Genomic DNA, 15283 nt, shown 5'->3' on the forward strand with positions numbered 1-15283 from the left:
ATCAATTCATGGACCCCAAGTTAAGAATTCCTGTTCTAAGGGTTCTTCTAGCTCTATGTTCTAAATCCTATGAAATTAAGTAATAATCTCAGTTTTTCCTAATAAGAAATTTGGCCAGTTTGAACTATAGAATATTTATACAGAAGTTCAGTTGTATTTTAGATACATACTGAGGCCCTTGAAGAGTAGGCACGTAATAAATGTTTTATAAATTGGATTGAGACCTAACAAAGTATTACTTCATAGAAGGCTTTAGGGAATTTGTTTTAATGCAGGGGCTGGTAAAGATTTGTAATTATCATATCAATTGTATATAAATTGGCGCCTCTGAAGTGCTTGAGGGTGTTTGAAAACGGTTTATTTTCAGAAGTATCTTAAACTTTCTTCTTCTGATGGGTTTATACTATTAATCTACATACTCTAGGAAGAAAGGGATGACTATGATACATTTAGTTGAATGTGCCATAGATACTGAATTAGAGGACTGAATGTTTCTTGGGAAACATCCTGGATGGGCAGACATGAACCAGGTCCCTTTACGACTCACTTGTGAAGTTCCATACTTGCTTAGAAAATTACTGTATCTAAAACTTTATAGCTGGTGCTAAGTAATTTACAGACTAGACTGTGCTAACCCTTTGACAGCAGCTCTGAGCTCTAGAAAACTAAGGAGGAAAGGGACTCAGCATCCCCATGGGCTTCAACTGTTTTGTGGCAAGGAAGGTTAGATTCCTTCTCCTTGTTCACCTCTTCCCATGCTTTGTGGCATGATCTTGTAATCTTCTTTCATCCACTCTCTCTTGACGTTGTTACTCCTGACCTGTGTTTTTGGAGGAGAGTGGGACTGAACCTCAGTTTTACTGGCTTTGGGAGCTCCCAAATTCTATCAATGCACATCAACACCTGTTCTGCACTTTCAAGTCTTAGAGAGTTAGCTGCCTGGGATACTGGAAGGTGAAGTCACTCACTCAGGGTCATCTAGTCCTTTCAGAGGCCATGTTTGATCAGGAGTTTTCCTGTTTCTTAGACTCTCCAGCCTTCTTCCACTAAGCTGTCTTCCTCTTCTGCATTAGATGCTCAGAACGAGTATTCACTTTGGGGAGATCCCATTACCTAGTAGGGGGCTCCAAATGCTATGAAAACTAACAGATATTTTATAGATTCATAGATTATTTGAACTAGAAGACACCTTAGAGATCATCCAGTTCAATTCCTTATTTTATTTCTAAATTTTCTTATTACTGTGAACCTAACGTAAACAAACTTTAACATTTTCTGATACGAAGAGGAACAGAAAAAGAAGACTACATGTGAAGCTTTGAATTTCACCATGTACAATTTGGGTATTTTATTTTTTGTGTATTTAAAATTTAACATGGTAGCTCAGCCCTGTCCTGCTTGTTTGTGTCCCCTTCTGAACTTTCTTCTGCTCTGCTATTTACTTTAATGACCCATTGCTACTCTTTTCTTTCTTTTCTTCCTTTTTACTAACACTCTTACTTCTGATTCCCTGAAATCTTACCCCCAACATAAAAGCCCACCCTTGTGACAAATAAGTATAGTTTAATATAAAACAAATGAACACATGGGCCAAGTCTGAAAGGTATGTATCATTCCATACCTCTGGTCCATATCATTTCTTGGCCAAGAGGAAAGAGGCATGATTCATCATCAGACATCCAGAGTCAGGTTCGGTCATTGCATTGATCGTGATTTTTAAATCTTTCACAGTTGTTTTCTTTTAAATTGTTTTCCTGGTTTTGTTCAGTTCATACAAGTTCTTTCAGGTTTCTCTGAATTCTTGTAGCCATTGTATTTGTATACCATAATTTGTTCAGCCATTCCCCAATCCATGGGCACCCCTTTAATTTCCAGTTGTTTGTCACCACAAAAAGAGCTGCTATAAATATTTTTGTACATACCAACCCATTCTTTGATTGATCTTTTTAGAGCTATAACTTAGTAGTATTTCTGATTCAAAATGTATGGACATGACTTTTTGGGTATAGTTCTAAATTGCTTTCCAGAATAATTTGAACAATTTATAGCTCTATCAACAGTATGTTATTTATGTACCTGCTGTACTGTAGCCTTTCCAACAATTGTCATTTTCCTTTTTTATTCTCTTTGATGGCTCTGATGTGTAACCTCAAAATTGCTTTAATTTGCATTTCTATAATTATTAGTGGTTTTGGAGGGTTTTTTCCATGTGGTTGTTGATAGCTTGCCTTTTTTCTTTTGAGAACTGCTTCTTCATATCCTTTGACCATTTATGTCAATTGGGCAGTGGCTCTTGTTCTGATAAATTTGAATCAACTCCTTATAGATCTTAGAAATCTGACCTTTATCTGATAAATTTTGTGTTATGGGAGGGATAAAAGCCTAAGTTTTATTATTATGCTCAAGTGTAGGTTCAGGCTTCAGAGAAAACCTGAACAATCATGAATAGTCTGACAAGGCTTCTTATAGGAAAAATTCCATCAGAGTGACAGAGAAATAATTCTTTTACCTATTGCAGTCTTGTACATTCCTTTTAGGCTATAAAAGTTAAAGAGAAGATAAATTTATAATCCGATGTGTCCTTCAGTGTCATAAAAGTTGGACAAACTTAAGCAGAGTTATAATCTTATATCTCGCCTAAGGAAACAAACTTCATCAAACAAACTCCATAGGTAAACTAAGTCAGGTTACAGATTAAGCTACGTTTGGAAGGTTCACAAATAGGCTGGTTGAGGAGGAAGATTTACATGTCACCAAGGAGTCAGGGACAGTTGAGATTCTTCGCCTGGTTTCTTATCTTTTTGTTGTTGTTCAGTCATATCTGACTCTTTGTGAACCAATTTGGGGTTTTCTTGGCAAAGATACTAGAGTAGTTTACCATTTCCTTCTTCAGCTCATTTTACAAGTGAAGAAACTGAGGCAGACAAGGTTAAGTGACTTGCTCAGAGTCACACAGCTGGTAAGTGTCTGAGGCCAGATTTGAATTTAGAAAGATGAGTCTTCCTGACTTCAGGCCCAGCCCTCTTTCCTAAGGAATGTTTAATGCTTTGAATAAATTTTTATACCTCATGGGGCAGGTTTTGATCAGGTGAGGTTAATATTAACCAAAAGGAGGAATATAGGAAATAAAAAATTCCCATAACAATTTGCTACAAAGATTTCCCCCCAGTTTATTGTTACCTTTCTAATTCTAACTGCATTGATTTTGTCTATAAACAGTGTATCAGTGTTGTGATCAAATGAAATAATATTTTTAAACACTTAACGCAGTGCATGACGTATTTAGTAGGTGCTAGTTCCTTTTCAGTCTTTATGTAATAGACTTTATCTTCTGTGTTCTTGATGATCATCTGTGGCCCTTGTTTCATCAAGAACTCTCCCTTATCCTTAGTTTTGGAAGGCATCTCTTGTGTTACTCCTCTAATTTGCTTATGGTGTGACCTTTTATATTCAGGTTGTTCGTCTATTTGGAGTTTATTTTAATATGTGATAAGAAATGTTGGCCAAATCTAATTTCTGCTAGACTGTTTTACACTTTTCCAGAAATTTTGCTAACCAAGAACCCCCTTAGTAAGAGAGGGGATGACCACCAGTTGTCTTTCCTACCTAGTGCCAGTTTTAGACCATTGGTCTGCCACCATCAATCAGTGATTGACTTATTTATCTATACAGCTCTTTTCAGCTGGGTAAAGCAGTGGACAGAGTGCTGGGACTGGAGTCAGGAAGACCTGAGTTCAGATGCAACCTCAGACATTTCCTAGCAGGGTGACCCTGGACAGGTCACTTCACCTCTGCCTCAGTTTCCTCAACTGTAAAATGAGGATAATAACAGCACTTACCTCACAAGGTTGTTGTGAGGATTAAATGAGGTAGTAATTATAAAGTGGGCAGCTAGGTGGTGCAGTGGATAGAGCATTGGGCCTGGAATCAGGAAGACTTATCTTTCTGAGTTCAAGTACTTCCTCAGACACTTACTTACTAGCTGTGTAACCCTGGACAAATCACTTAACCCTCTTTGCCTCAGTTTTCTCATCTGTAAAATGAGCTGGAGAAGGAAATGGCAAACCACTCCAGTATCTTTGCCAAGAAAGCCCCAAGTGGGGTCACGAAGAATTGGACATGACTGAAATGACTGACCAGCAATAACAAATTATAAAGTGCTTAGTACAGTTCTTGGCACATAACATAGTAGGTGCCTATTAGATGCTTCCTTCCTTCCTTGCTAGGTTTGAGGGGGGAGATAAAAGTTTTGATAAGACATGACCCCTGCCTTTGTGGAGCTTAGAGGTTAGGAAGTTTCATTCGCTTAACAAACGCTTATTTTGGGATAACTTTTATTTTTTGGTACACACTTGTGATTTCATTGGTATAGGGGGCCCTGCCTGCCAATGTAGATCTGTAACTGCTCTGCAGTTTATAAACCACTTGCCTAGGGTTACCCAAACTGTATTGACAGATAATCTAAAATGAGTGAGAATAGATAGAATATTGAGCCTGTGTTTGAGGTCCATTCACTAGATTTCATTTTCCTTTGTCTGTACAGTGTGGGGATTAGATAAGATGGGTTTTAAGATCCCTTCTAGCTCTAAAATTCTGTGACTAATTCAATTCAGCAAAGTGCCTACTGACTGCAGAGTACTGTACTGAATACTGGGTGAGATATAGAGTTTGGGTATGACACAATCCCTGCCCTAGGGCAGCTGTGTGGCGCAGTGGATAGAGTGATAAGTCTGGAGTCAGGAAGACTCATCTTCATGAGTTCAAATTCAGCTTCAGACATTTACTAGCTGTGTGACCCTGAGCAAGCCACTTAATTAACCCTGTTTACTTCAGTTCCTCATCTGTAAAATGAATCGGAGAAGGAAATGACAAATCACTCCAGTATTTTGCCAAGAAAGCCCCAAATGGGATCACCAAGAGTTGGTCACAACTGAAAGGACCAACAAAAATCCCTGCCCTCAAAATTTAGGAGGCTCAAAGTTTAGGAGGAGAATTAGAAACAGAGTAGAAAGTTGTAACAGTGATTTTTGCCTCTTTGGACAGTGGATCCCCTTCCAATTTGTACCCTCTTTTCTCCCTCTCCTCACCCACCTACCCCAAATGCAGGACAAAGAGTACTATATGATGGAAATCTGAACTCTATTTTCTTAGAAATGCTCCTTTTCCCCAGACCTTCTTGCAGTGGGGATGAGACCAGTGACAGTGGAGACAATGCAGCTATTTACAGATGGCTTCAATGGGATGGTTGTTTTAATAATGGTATATTTTGCTGGGCCTCCTAAATTGTGCTGTTATTCTCATTGAAATAGATGCCCAGTGGTATTTGGAGCCTGGGCTCTCCTGGTGTGTTTAATTTCTTTCACATTCTGGCTGACAGCCTTTTTTCTCCCAGCTTGTGCTGGTGTAAACTGCTTGGAATAGCTGGGTAATTAGCCGGGTGCAGAGCCAATTTTCTGTAGTTTGGGGCTGGCAGGCGGTTTCTAGGTAACTAGTGGATCTTCTGGAGAGAAAATCCTGCTTCTGATGATGACTGCTATGAAATTCGAGGATGAATAGCTTGATTTCAGTTTCGTTGCCATTTGGAAAGTCTTTTTAATCTATTGATTTATATCATGTCTACATGATATAAAAACATTCCATTCAATTCTACAAATGGAGTGGATTCTTTAAGGGTAGGGAACTCCCTCTTACAGGGGCCTTCCAGTGAACACTGAGAGGTCGCTCTGTGTTTGGTAGATCAGATCAATGCACCAGGTATGTTTTCTGAGCTCCCTTACAAATCTGGTATTCTGTGAATAAAACAAATATGTATTATTTGTTTTGTGTAGGACTGCTATTCCTGCTTTGTGTAGGACTTAATCTTTTGGCTTTGAGGGAGACGTTAATAAGTCAAGTCAGCAAGCACTTATTATGCACTTATTACTATGTGCCAGGGACTGTGCTAAGTGCTTGAGGCATTGTGCTAAGCTCTAACAGGACCCGATGCCGTCCCTGAGGAGCTCATTGCCCTGTGGGGAGAAGATAAATACACAGATAGTTAGAATACTGATGAGTATATAAGTGGACAGAAGTACAAATAATATGAATGGCTAGAAGTAGGTACAAATAAAGTGCTGGTTGAGATCTGGTCCTTTAACACTGGGAGGGTGTTGATTGGCAGAGTTTGATTTGGGGTTGTTGGGATAGAGGTAGGGGAAATACTCTTTCCAAAACAGGATAACATTGTGGAGAGAAGACTAGATTTAGAGTTAGAAGACTTTGAATTTTGGCTCTAATAGTTCTTAGCGGTGTGACCATGGGGCAAGTCATTTAATATCTCTGGACCTCATTTTTCTGTCCTTTAGAATGGTGGTAGTAATACTTACACTTCCTGTCTCATAGGGAGATAGTATTACTTTAGGAATAGGAAAAATTGTCAGTCATTCTGATGTTTGATTTCTGTAAATTCAAATACTTCGAACTTTGCTTACATTTGTATATTAGAAATGTTAATTTTTCATCCAAATATGTTGCTGCATATTAGGTGTAGCTAGAATGCTAGGTTTTCAGGTGTCATACAAGACATTCCATATCTCCACTAAAGTCTCTCATGTCTCATCTTGGTTTGAGGATGACCCTGACTTCTCCAAGGTAGCAGAACCCAGTTGGAAAGGGTCTGAGCATCATAGTTTTAGAGTTAGAAGTTGCCACAGAGGCCAGCCTCCTCATTTTACAGACAGAAGAAATGAGGCCTAGAGAGATAAAAGTGACATGTCCAGATTTCACACATATAGAAAGGGGCAGAGGGATTTGAGACCAGGTCCTCTGACTCTTTCTATTGTGCCCAATTGTTTAGGGCCCAGTGGGTGAGTGAGCAACTATACAGTGAGGTGGTGTACTGGGCTTGGAAGTCAGGAAGACTTGGGTTCGTACTCTGCCACAGACACTGTGACCCTGAGCAAGTCATTTAACCTCTGTCAGCCTCTGTTTCTCCATCTGTAAAATGAAAATAATGATAGCATGGGTTATTTTTTTTTGAGTGAGATTAAGTGAGATACCAGTATACTTCGCTTTATTGAGCCTTTACTTTATTGTTCTTTAAAGATATTGTGGGTTTTTTTTCCCCTATTTTTCTTTTACAAATTGAAGGTTTGTGGCAACTGTGCTGGCTCTGGAGTCAGGAAGACCTATCTTTCTGAGTTCAAATATAGCCTCAGAAACTGTGGAACTCTGGGCAACTCACTTAACCTTGTTTGCCTCATCTGTAAAATGAGTGGGAGAAGGAAATGGCAAACACTACAGTATCTGCCAAGAAAACCCCAAATGGTCATGAAGAGTCAGACACAATTGAAAAATGTCTCAACAAGATTGGTGCCATTTTTCCAACAGCATGCGCTCACTTTGTGTCTCTGTGTCACATTTGGGTAATTCTTACAATATTTCAGGTTTCTTCATTGTTAATACATCTTGATCTCTGGTCACTGATCTTCGATGCTCCTCTTGTAATTGTTTGGGGTGGGGCTCCATGAACCGTGCCCATATAAGATAGCAAACTTAATTGATAAAATGCTTTGTGTGTTCTGACTGCTCCACCAACCTGCAGTTCCCCATCTCTCTTCCTCTCCTGGGGCCTCCCTATTCCCTGAGACACAACCATATTGAAATTAGGCTAATTAATAACTGTACAATGGTCTCTAAATATTCAAGTGAAAGGAAGACTCGATGCAGCAAACTTCATTATTGTCTTATTTTAAGAAATTGTCATAGCCACCCCACCCTTCAGCAGCCACCCCTCTGATCAGTCAGCAGGCATCAGCATTGAGACCCTCCAACAGCAAAAAGATTATAACTTGCTAAAGGTTCAGATGATGGTGAGCATTTTTTTTTTTAGCAAGGAAGTATTTTTTAATTAAGGTATGTACTTTTTTTAGACATACTATTGCATACTTAATAGACTAAAGTATAATGTAAACATAACTTTTCTATGCACTGGGAAACAAAAAAATTTATGTGACCTTGCTTTATTGTGATACTTGCATTATTGCTGTGGCCTGGAACTGAACCTGCAATATCTCCAAGGTATGCCTATATTAAATCTGTAGAACACTTTGCTTTAAAGAATTGTATAAATGTTGGGTATTATTATCAAAGCATGGCACCCAGGAAGTAAGCAATCTAGCTCAATTAGGTGAAGTTTGCCACTAGATTTGCTACAAGGTCATGATTTTTTTGGGCCAGATCAGCACTCAGAGGCTCCTTTACTAAGTAGTAGAGGGATTCTAGCCTCAGTCACTGGTGAAATCATTGACCCCTGAAGTACTAAAGTGATAAGAACAGTAGTTCAGATGTATAGAGGTCTTTGGTCTTAGAAGGTACTTTCCTTACAGCAAACCTTTTAGGCAGAGAAGATACTCTTTATTTTCCTTATTTTACAGATGAGGAAACTGGTTTAGAAGAGGAAAGGACTGCCAGTGGTCATGTGTCTTGTAAATGGTAAAGGTGAGAATCCAGCCCAGGTTTGGGTCCCTCCAATGACAGGCTCTGCTATTCCACCCCATCATCATCTCTCTGTAAATTGTTGGCACAGTTTGCTTCATGTTTAGCCCAGCCATGCATATCCAACTATTCTTTCCTGACCCACCTTATCTTTTCAGCTAAGCACTAAGATAGCTTTGTAACCTTTTACCCAAGATAGATGACATGCCCACCATAAACTTTTCAATGACTTGATTTACACAATTAAAATCTTTGACAACAGCGGGGCAGCTAGGTGGTACAGTGAGTAGAGCACTGGCCCTGGAGTCAGGAGGACTTGAGTTCAAATCCAGCCTCAGACACTTGACACACTTACTTAGCTGTGTGACCTTGGGCAAGTCACTTAACCCCAATTGCCTTGCCTTTCCCCCTCCAAAAAAAAAGACACGGTAAAATCTTTGACAACATCAGCTAGTAACTATGTGATAGCTTACCACTTTCTGTCTGTATGACCTTGGGTGATTCATTTGAACCTTTTTGAAGTTGTTTCCTCATCTGTAAAATGAGGATAATAATAATAGTGCTAGTCTCCCCAAAAAGTGGGGGCCTCCCGACTGAAGATAAGAACAGCTGGAGATGGACAAAATAAGACATTGACTCCCACATTTCTTCCAGGTATTAACCGTCATGAGATCAAAAAAGCAACAGCAAGTGAGCCCTTGATCTTCTTGCTAGGTTTTGAGATATGCACCCAAGGACAACACCAGTTTAGTATACAAGCTCATTTATGAGGATAATTTGCATAATGATTTACATTTATAGACCCCCTTAAGGTTACATGGGACACTTACAGCACCGCAGTGAAGTAGTTGAAGCCCATGATATTCAGTGTTAAAAGGAGGAAGCTAAAGGAGAAGGCTCAGAGAAGGGGGACAAGGAAGGGAATAAGCTTTTATAGAGCACCTCCTCTGTGCTAGGGACTGTGCTGTATGCTTTACAAATACTAACTCATTTGATCGTCACAACAACCCTAGGTGCTGTGATCCCCATTTTACAGTTGAGGAAACTGAGGCAGAGTCTATTCACTGTGCCATCTAGCTGCCCCCCTCCACTTGTCTTTATGCTAGTTTATACACCAAGTTGGAATCCCTTCCCAGTAGGAGCTGACTCTCTAAGGAGCAATGAGCTCTGGGATAGTATCTTCAGTCTTCAATTCAAAGCCTCATGCTGCTACTGAATTTCCTGTTTGACCTTAAAGTAAACATTTCATCTCCTTGGTCATGTTTCCTCACTGCTGAAGATGAAGGGGTTCAATTAAATGATCATCTATGTCCCCATAAGCACTAACATTACATATTGAATGAATAAAGCATTTATTAAGTGCTTACTGTGTGTAAAGCCCTGTGTTAAGTGCTGGGGATACATATAGAAAGGTAGGACAGTCCCTGCTCCCAAGAATCTCCCATTCTAAAGGAGAAGACAGCTCATGTAGGAGATTTCAGCTGCAAGCTGGATGGAAAGTTCCCCACTGTAGGGTGTAGTGGCAAAGCAGATAATAATGCCTCCTCCTTAATGCTGTTAGGTCCTGTCAGTTTCTGCTGTTGAGTCATTTGACAGTGCCATAGATATTGGTGGAAAGAACTTTCTTTTCTAGGTCTTCAAAAGATGAGGCTGTAGCATATGCAGGAACAGTTGCTAGGCTGTGTCTCTTGATGAGTTACTTCTTAGAATGATGGCTGAGGGCACTTGCCTAGAATCATTGCTAGTCTCAAGGTTCTTGGTTTCAGGATCCTGGGCTGTCTCCATGAGATTATGAGGGGAAGTGATGGTCAAGGTGGTGGGCATGGTTTGACTTGCCTGACACATGGTGCCTCTTGTCTTTTTCTCTGGATGCCTTGGTGCTTCAGCTAGGCCGATTGCTTATCCTTTGAGGGGAGTGGTTCGTTGGGTTGGTTGGCTCCTTTGCCACAACGATTGCTTTCTCAGATGATGGCCGTGAGGGTTAGGCTAGATTTAGGACCCGCAGTGGTCTGGGGGGTGCTGCCAATGTTAGGCATCTGCATTGTTGGTAGCAGTTGGGCAGCAGCTGTTGTTTATGGTGATGAGGAAGGTGGACCTGTTCTCCACAATGATTTCTCCCCTGTGGGGATGGCTGTGGGGGCAGTTCTGGTGGCTTGGGGAGGGGCACTGCTATTCCCAGGACTTGAGTTCCCTATTGGGATTTGAGGGGAGATGGTGGTCAGGATGGTGGTGGTGGTGGTTTGACTTGCCTGGCACATGCTGCTCTTTGTCTCTCCCACAGAGTGCCCTGCTGCTTCAGCTAGGTTGGCTTGCCTGTTCTTCTCAATATTCAGTTCTTTCCCAGCCCTAACAATGTATAATTTACAACCCAAAGTCTCTTTCAAATCTGACACTGCACATTTTAAAGCTCTTTTCAACACTAATGTATTATAATAATAACTCCTGTTTCTATAGTGCTGTAAGGTTTACTAAGAACACATCTCAAACATTTCTGAAAGTTAATATAAATATTATCCCATTTTATAGAAGAAGAAACTGAAGCTCCAGAGACTAAAGTGATTTCCTCAGGGTCTAATTTTTAAGTGTCAGAGCTAAGACTCCAATCCAGGCCCTTTGATTTTAAGACTATTCTTTATTACTGTACCTTATATTCGAAGGTTTCTTCCAATGCTGATTGCTTTTGTGTGATTCTCCAAAGTTGGCAGCACCAAAGATTTCGTAGAAGAGACCTTCAGGGACTGACTGAATAGTAAACAATCTGACTTCAGGTATGAACCGTGAGGTTCAGTGTGAGTCATGAGGCTTAGGTGTTTAGACAGGGTGGTAAAAAGGAGGGATTCGGTATGTATTGGATTCAGAGTCACAGTGCCTGGGTTTAAATCTTGGCTCAGTGTCATTGTATGACTTGGGCAAGTTCCATCCCTTCTCTGTGCCTCAATTTTCTGCTCTGTAAAATGGGAAGGTTGGACCAGTTTTTCTGATTCCAGATCTTCCCACTGCACCATGTTGCACTGAGGCCTCTTTTCTGGTCTCTTAGGTGTGCCATGATTTCTACTAATACCATGCTAGAAGGAAGACTTCTGCAGGCACACTTGAGGACTTCATTGTAGGTAGTCTTCAGCAAGTTTTTTCTTTCCTTTGTAATTGGTTCTATTTACAGCATCTCAGTCATACAGATGGTGTATTTTCTAAATGGAAGATCAGTTGAAATTTCCAGCTCAGTCAATTATTGATGCCTCTGAATGTTGCAGTGAATTTGTTTTAGGGTTTTATGCATTTGAAAAAATCTCTGGCACAGGATTTTGGCATTGTCCTGATTTGGCTAATTCCTTTGGAAAGATAATGACCATTTATTTTTTAGTGCTAGAAATTACTGCTGTGTCTGGCCTTTCTCTTTCCTTTCTGGCTTTGAGTGGAATAGTTACTGTAGAAAAGAATTTAAACACATATATTTTATTTGATTGTTAGAGCAGTAGAACACCTTCCTTTAAGCAAGTGTTTTGAGGGTCACTCATCTGGCGGTCTAGTGGGAATGGGATAAACTACTCGTAGGATGTTAATGTTGAAATCTTGAATTCACACTTTCTAGGAATGTGTGTACTGAAAACAAGTTGTAATTCAATTGGATGTTAATTTTACTCTAAAGTATGTGTGACACTTTGATAGAGAGGTGTGTTTCTAAAATGAGGAGACTGATTTTCATAAGTCCAGTTTGGATCTATGGTACACTATATGGGAAGAACACAAACAAATTTTGTATCTCTTTTTTTATGTCTGCTTCTGGGGAAGGCCTAAAAATGTTTCCCGAGGTAGGGAAGTTCAATGTAGTGGAAAGAGCAGGGGGAGTCCGGGAAACTGACCTCTGCTCCTGGAGAGCCTTCAGGCTAGGGGCTTTTTCTATATTTTGTTTCTTTGTATTCCCAGAATCTAGTACAGATCCCATAAATCTTTGTAGTCCCAGTATCCTAGCACAGAACATGAATAACTGTGACATGGGAAAATGAGATAGGTGCAAACAGGTGACCTAGGAAGCAACATTTGTCTGTATAGATATTCTGCACTTCCCATGATAGTCAATTGTGGGGGTTGTCTTCAACCCAACCCTAGCTACTCTTGTCCCCTGGCATTCTCCTCACCCCCCTCCCTATTCTGTGTAAGCCCCCAGCTCTCTTCTCTCTCCACTTCTGAGTTGAATGTCATCCTTGGGGCAGTTATAACTTCACTCCAGTAGTAGCTGTGCAGAGGCCATTGGGCAGGTTCATCTACCCAGCATTCTAGATAGGCCCCTGCCATCATGGCTGTGGCAGGTGCTCCTCAGAGGCAGATGGGCTCAGACCTGTGGTCAGTCACTGGTGAAGAAGACCCCTGCCCCTCTTTTTGTTTTAAGTAGGCCAGAATGAGATGAACAAAAATGGATGATGTATTATTTTCTAAAAAATCACTACATTTTCTTCTAAATTTGTTACTTTTTTTTCAACCCATTAGTATTTTTTTACCTATTTGTGTCAGTTTATTTACTTTTTTAGTCTTCAACATTCACTTTTATAAGATTTGAGTTCCAAACTTTTTTCTCCCTCCCTCTTCTCCCCCCACCTCCCCAAGACAGCATGCAATCTGATATAGACTATACATGTACAATCATATTAAACATATTTTCACATTAGTCATGTTGTGAAAGAAGAATCAGAACAAAAGGGAAAAAGCAGGAGAAAGAAAAAAACAACAACAAAAAGAGGAAATAGTATGCTTCGATGTGCATTCAGGCTCCATAGTTCTTTCCCTACATGTGGATAGCATTTTCCATCATGAGTCTTTTGGAATTGTCTTAGATCATTGTATCGCTGAGAAGAGCTAAGTCTATCAAAGTTGGTCATCATACACTGTTGCTGTTATTGTGTACAGTGTTCTCCTGGTTCTACTCACTTCACTCAGCATCAGTGCATGTAAATCTTTCAAGGTTTTTCTGAAATCTGCCTGCTCATCATTTCTTAAAGCATAATAGTATTCCATTACATTGATATCCCACAACTTGTTCAGCCATTCCCCAGTTGATGGGCATTCCCTCAATTTCCAGTTCTTTGCCACAACAAAAAGAGCTACTAAAAATATTTTTGTGCACATGTGTCCTTTTCCCTTTTTGATGATCTTTTTGGGAAACATACCTAGTAGTGGTATTGCAGGGTCAAAAGGTATGTACAGTTTGATTGCCTTTTGGGCATAGTTCCAAATTGCTGTCCAGAATGGTTGGATCAGTTCACAGCTCCACCAAAAATGCATTAGTGTTCCAGTTTCCCCATATCTTCTCCAATATTTGTCATTTTCCTTTTCTGTCATATTAGCCAATCTGATAGGTGTGAGGTGGTTCCTCAGAGTTGCTTTAATTTGCATTTCTCTAATCAATTATGATTTAGAACATTTTTTCACATGACTATGGATAGCTTTAATTTCTTTATCTAAAAACTGCCTGTTCATATCCTTTGACCATTTGTCAATTGGGGAATGACTTGTATTCTTATAAATTTGACTCAGTTCTCTATATATTTGAAAAATGAGTCCTTTATCAGGAACGCTGTCTGTAAAAATTGTTCCCCATTTTCTGCTTCCCTTCTAATCTTGGTTGCATTGGCTTTGACAATCTTATTACTCTTAAGGGAACCACTATCCTTCTAGCCAAAGGTTCTCAATCTCATTCTGGATTTTTCAATTCCCTCACTCCACATATCCAGTCAGTTTTCAAGTCATGTCATTTCTCTCTTCACAGTATCTTTTTTTTTTTACTCACATAGTTCCCCCCTCTTAGTTCTAGTCCCAGTTTTCTCTCACCTAGACCACTTCAATAGCCTCCTACTTGGTCGTCTTCTTCAAGTCTCTCCTTTCTCCTTTCTGTCTTCCACGCAGCTACCCAAGAATTCTCCTAAAGCACAGGTCAGATCATGTCACTGTCTTACTCAGTAAACTTCAGTGACTCCCAGTTGGCTGTAGGATCAAATATTTCATCATCTCATCCTTTTTAATTGTTTTGTGTTGCCTCATAATGCACATAACCATTTATATAGTAATGAATAAATATGAACTATATTACTATATTCACTTAGTAATGAATGAACATGAATGACACATATGTGATTTATAGATAAGTAAATTACAAATAATGGGCTACATGCTTAATTTTTTTTTTTTTTTGCTTTTCAGGGGAATGTAACAAAAAAGTTTAGATATGATTGACCAAGACTCTAAATGGACCAAAGCTGACATCTGTTTCAGTTACACAGTAACTAGGTTGTTAACAGAGCTAGTCATCCATTTCATTCACTTCATTATTTCTGAAGGAATGTAGGGGAAAGCTACACAGTATTTTCCTCTTAATAAGAACAAGTATGATACCTTTTCACCAGAGAAAAGGGGATTGTATATTATTCAGGTTGACTATCTACGTAGGAAAAATCAAGTGAATGAATAAGTGGTTGGATAAAATCCTTAGAGACAGTCTATTAATACTTGTTTCTTGCACAGATATTGCAGATAGAAAGTGAACTGGGCACAAAATGGAATTGAAGGAGGAAAAATAAAATGAGGGGGTTGGAAAAATTATTTCATACTAGTTAGAGAGTTTGGTCAGAGGAATAGATTTGGTACACAACACACAGAAGAAATGAACATTGTAGCCTAGTGTTTGATACAGACCCAGCGACTGGGTAAGCACTCATTATTTGACAAAAACTGTCAGGAAATGTAGAGAGCAGTCTGGCAGAATTTAGGTATAGACCAGCATCTCTAACCATATACTGTGATGAACTTCAAATGCATA

At 39.6% G+C, this 15283-nt stretch overlaps 1 protein-coding gene across 4 annotated transcripts in view; it reads left to right on the forward strand.

The window, feature by feature from the left end:
• FAM168A (family with sequence similarity 168 member A) overlaps positions 1-15283 on the forward strand; it is a 201358-nt gene that overhangs the window by 21217 nt on the left and 164858 nt on the right. For 2 of the 4 annotated variants that reach the window (XM_036746208.1, XM_036746210.1), the window contains exon 1: positions 8415-8478. The exons of the other annotated variants lie outside the window; for them this stretch is intronic. In XM_036746208.1, coding sequence (XP_036602103.1) covers positions 8470-8478 — 9 coding nt within the window. In that variant the 5' untranslated portion in view covers positions 8415-8469. Of the gene's footprint in view, positions 1-8414; positions 8479-15283 lie in introns of those variants that run through there. 4 annotated transcript variants of the gene reach the window in all.

The sequence above is a fragment of the Trichosurus vulpecula genome, chromosome 2 (assembly GCF_011100635.1).
Source record: "Trichosurus vulpecula isolate mTriVul1 chromosome 2, mTriVul1.pri, whole genome shotgun sequence".
Lineage (NCBI taxonomy): Eukaryota > Metazoa > Chordata > Mammalia > Diprotodontia > Phalangeridae > Trichosurus > Trichosurus vulpecula.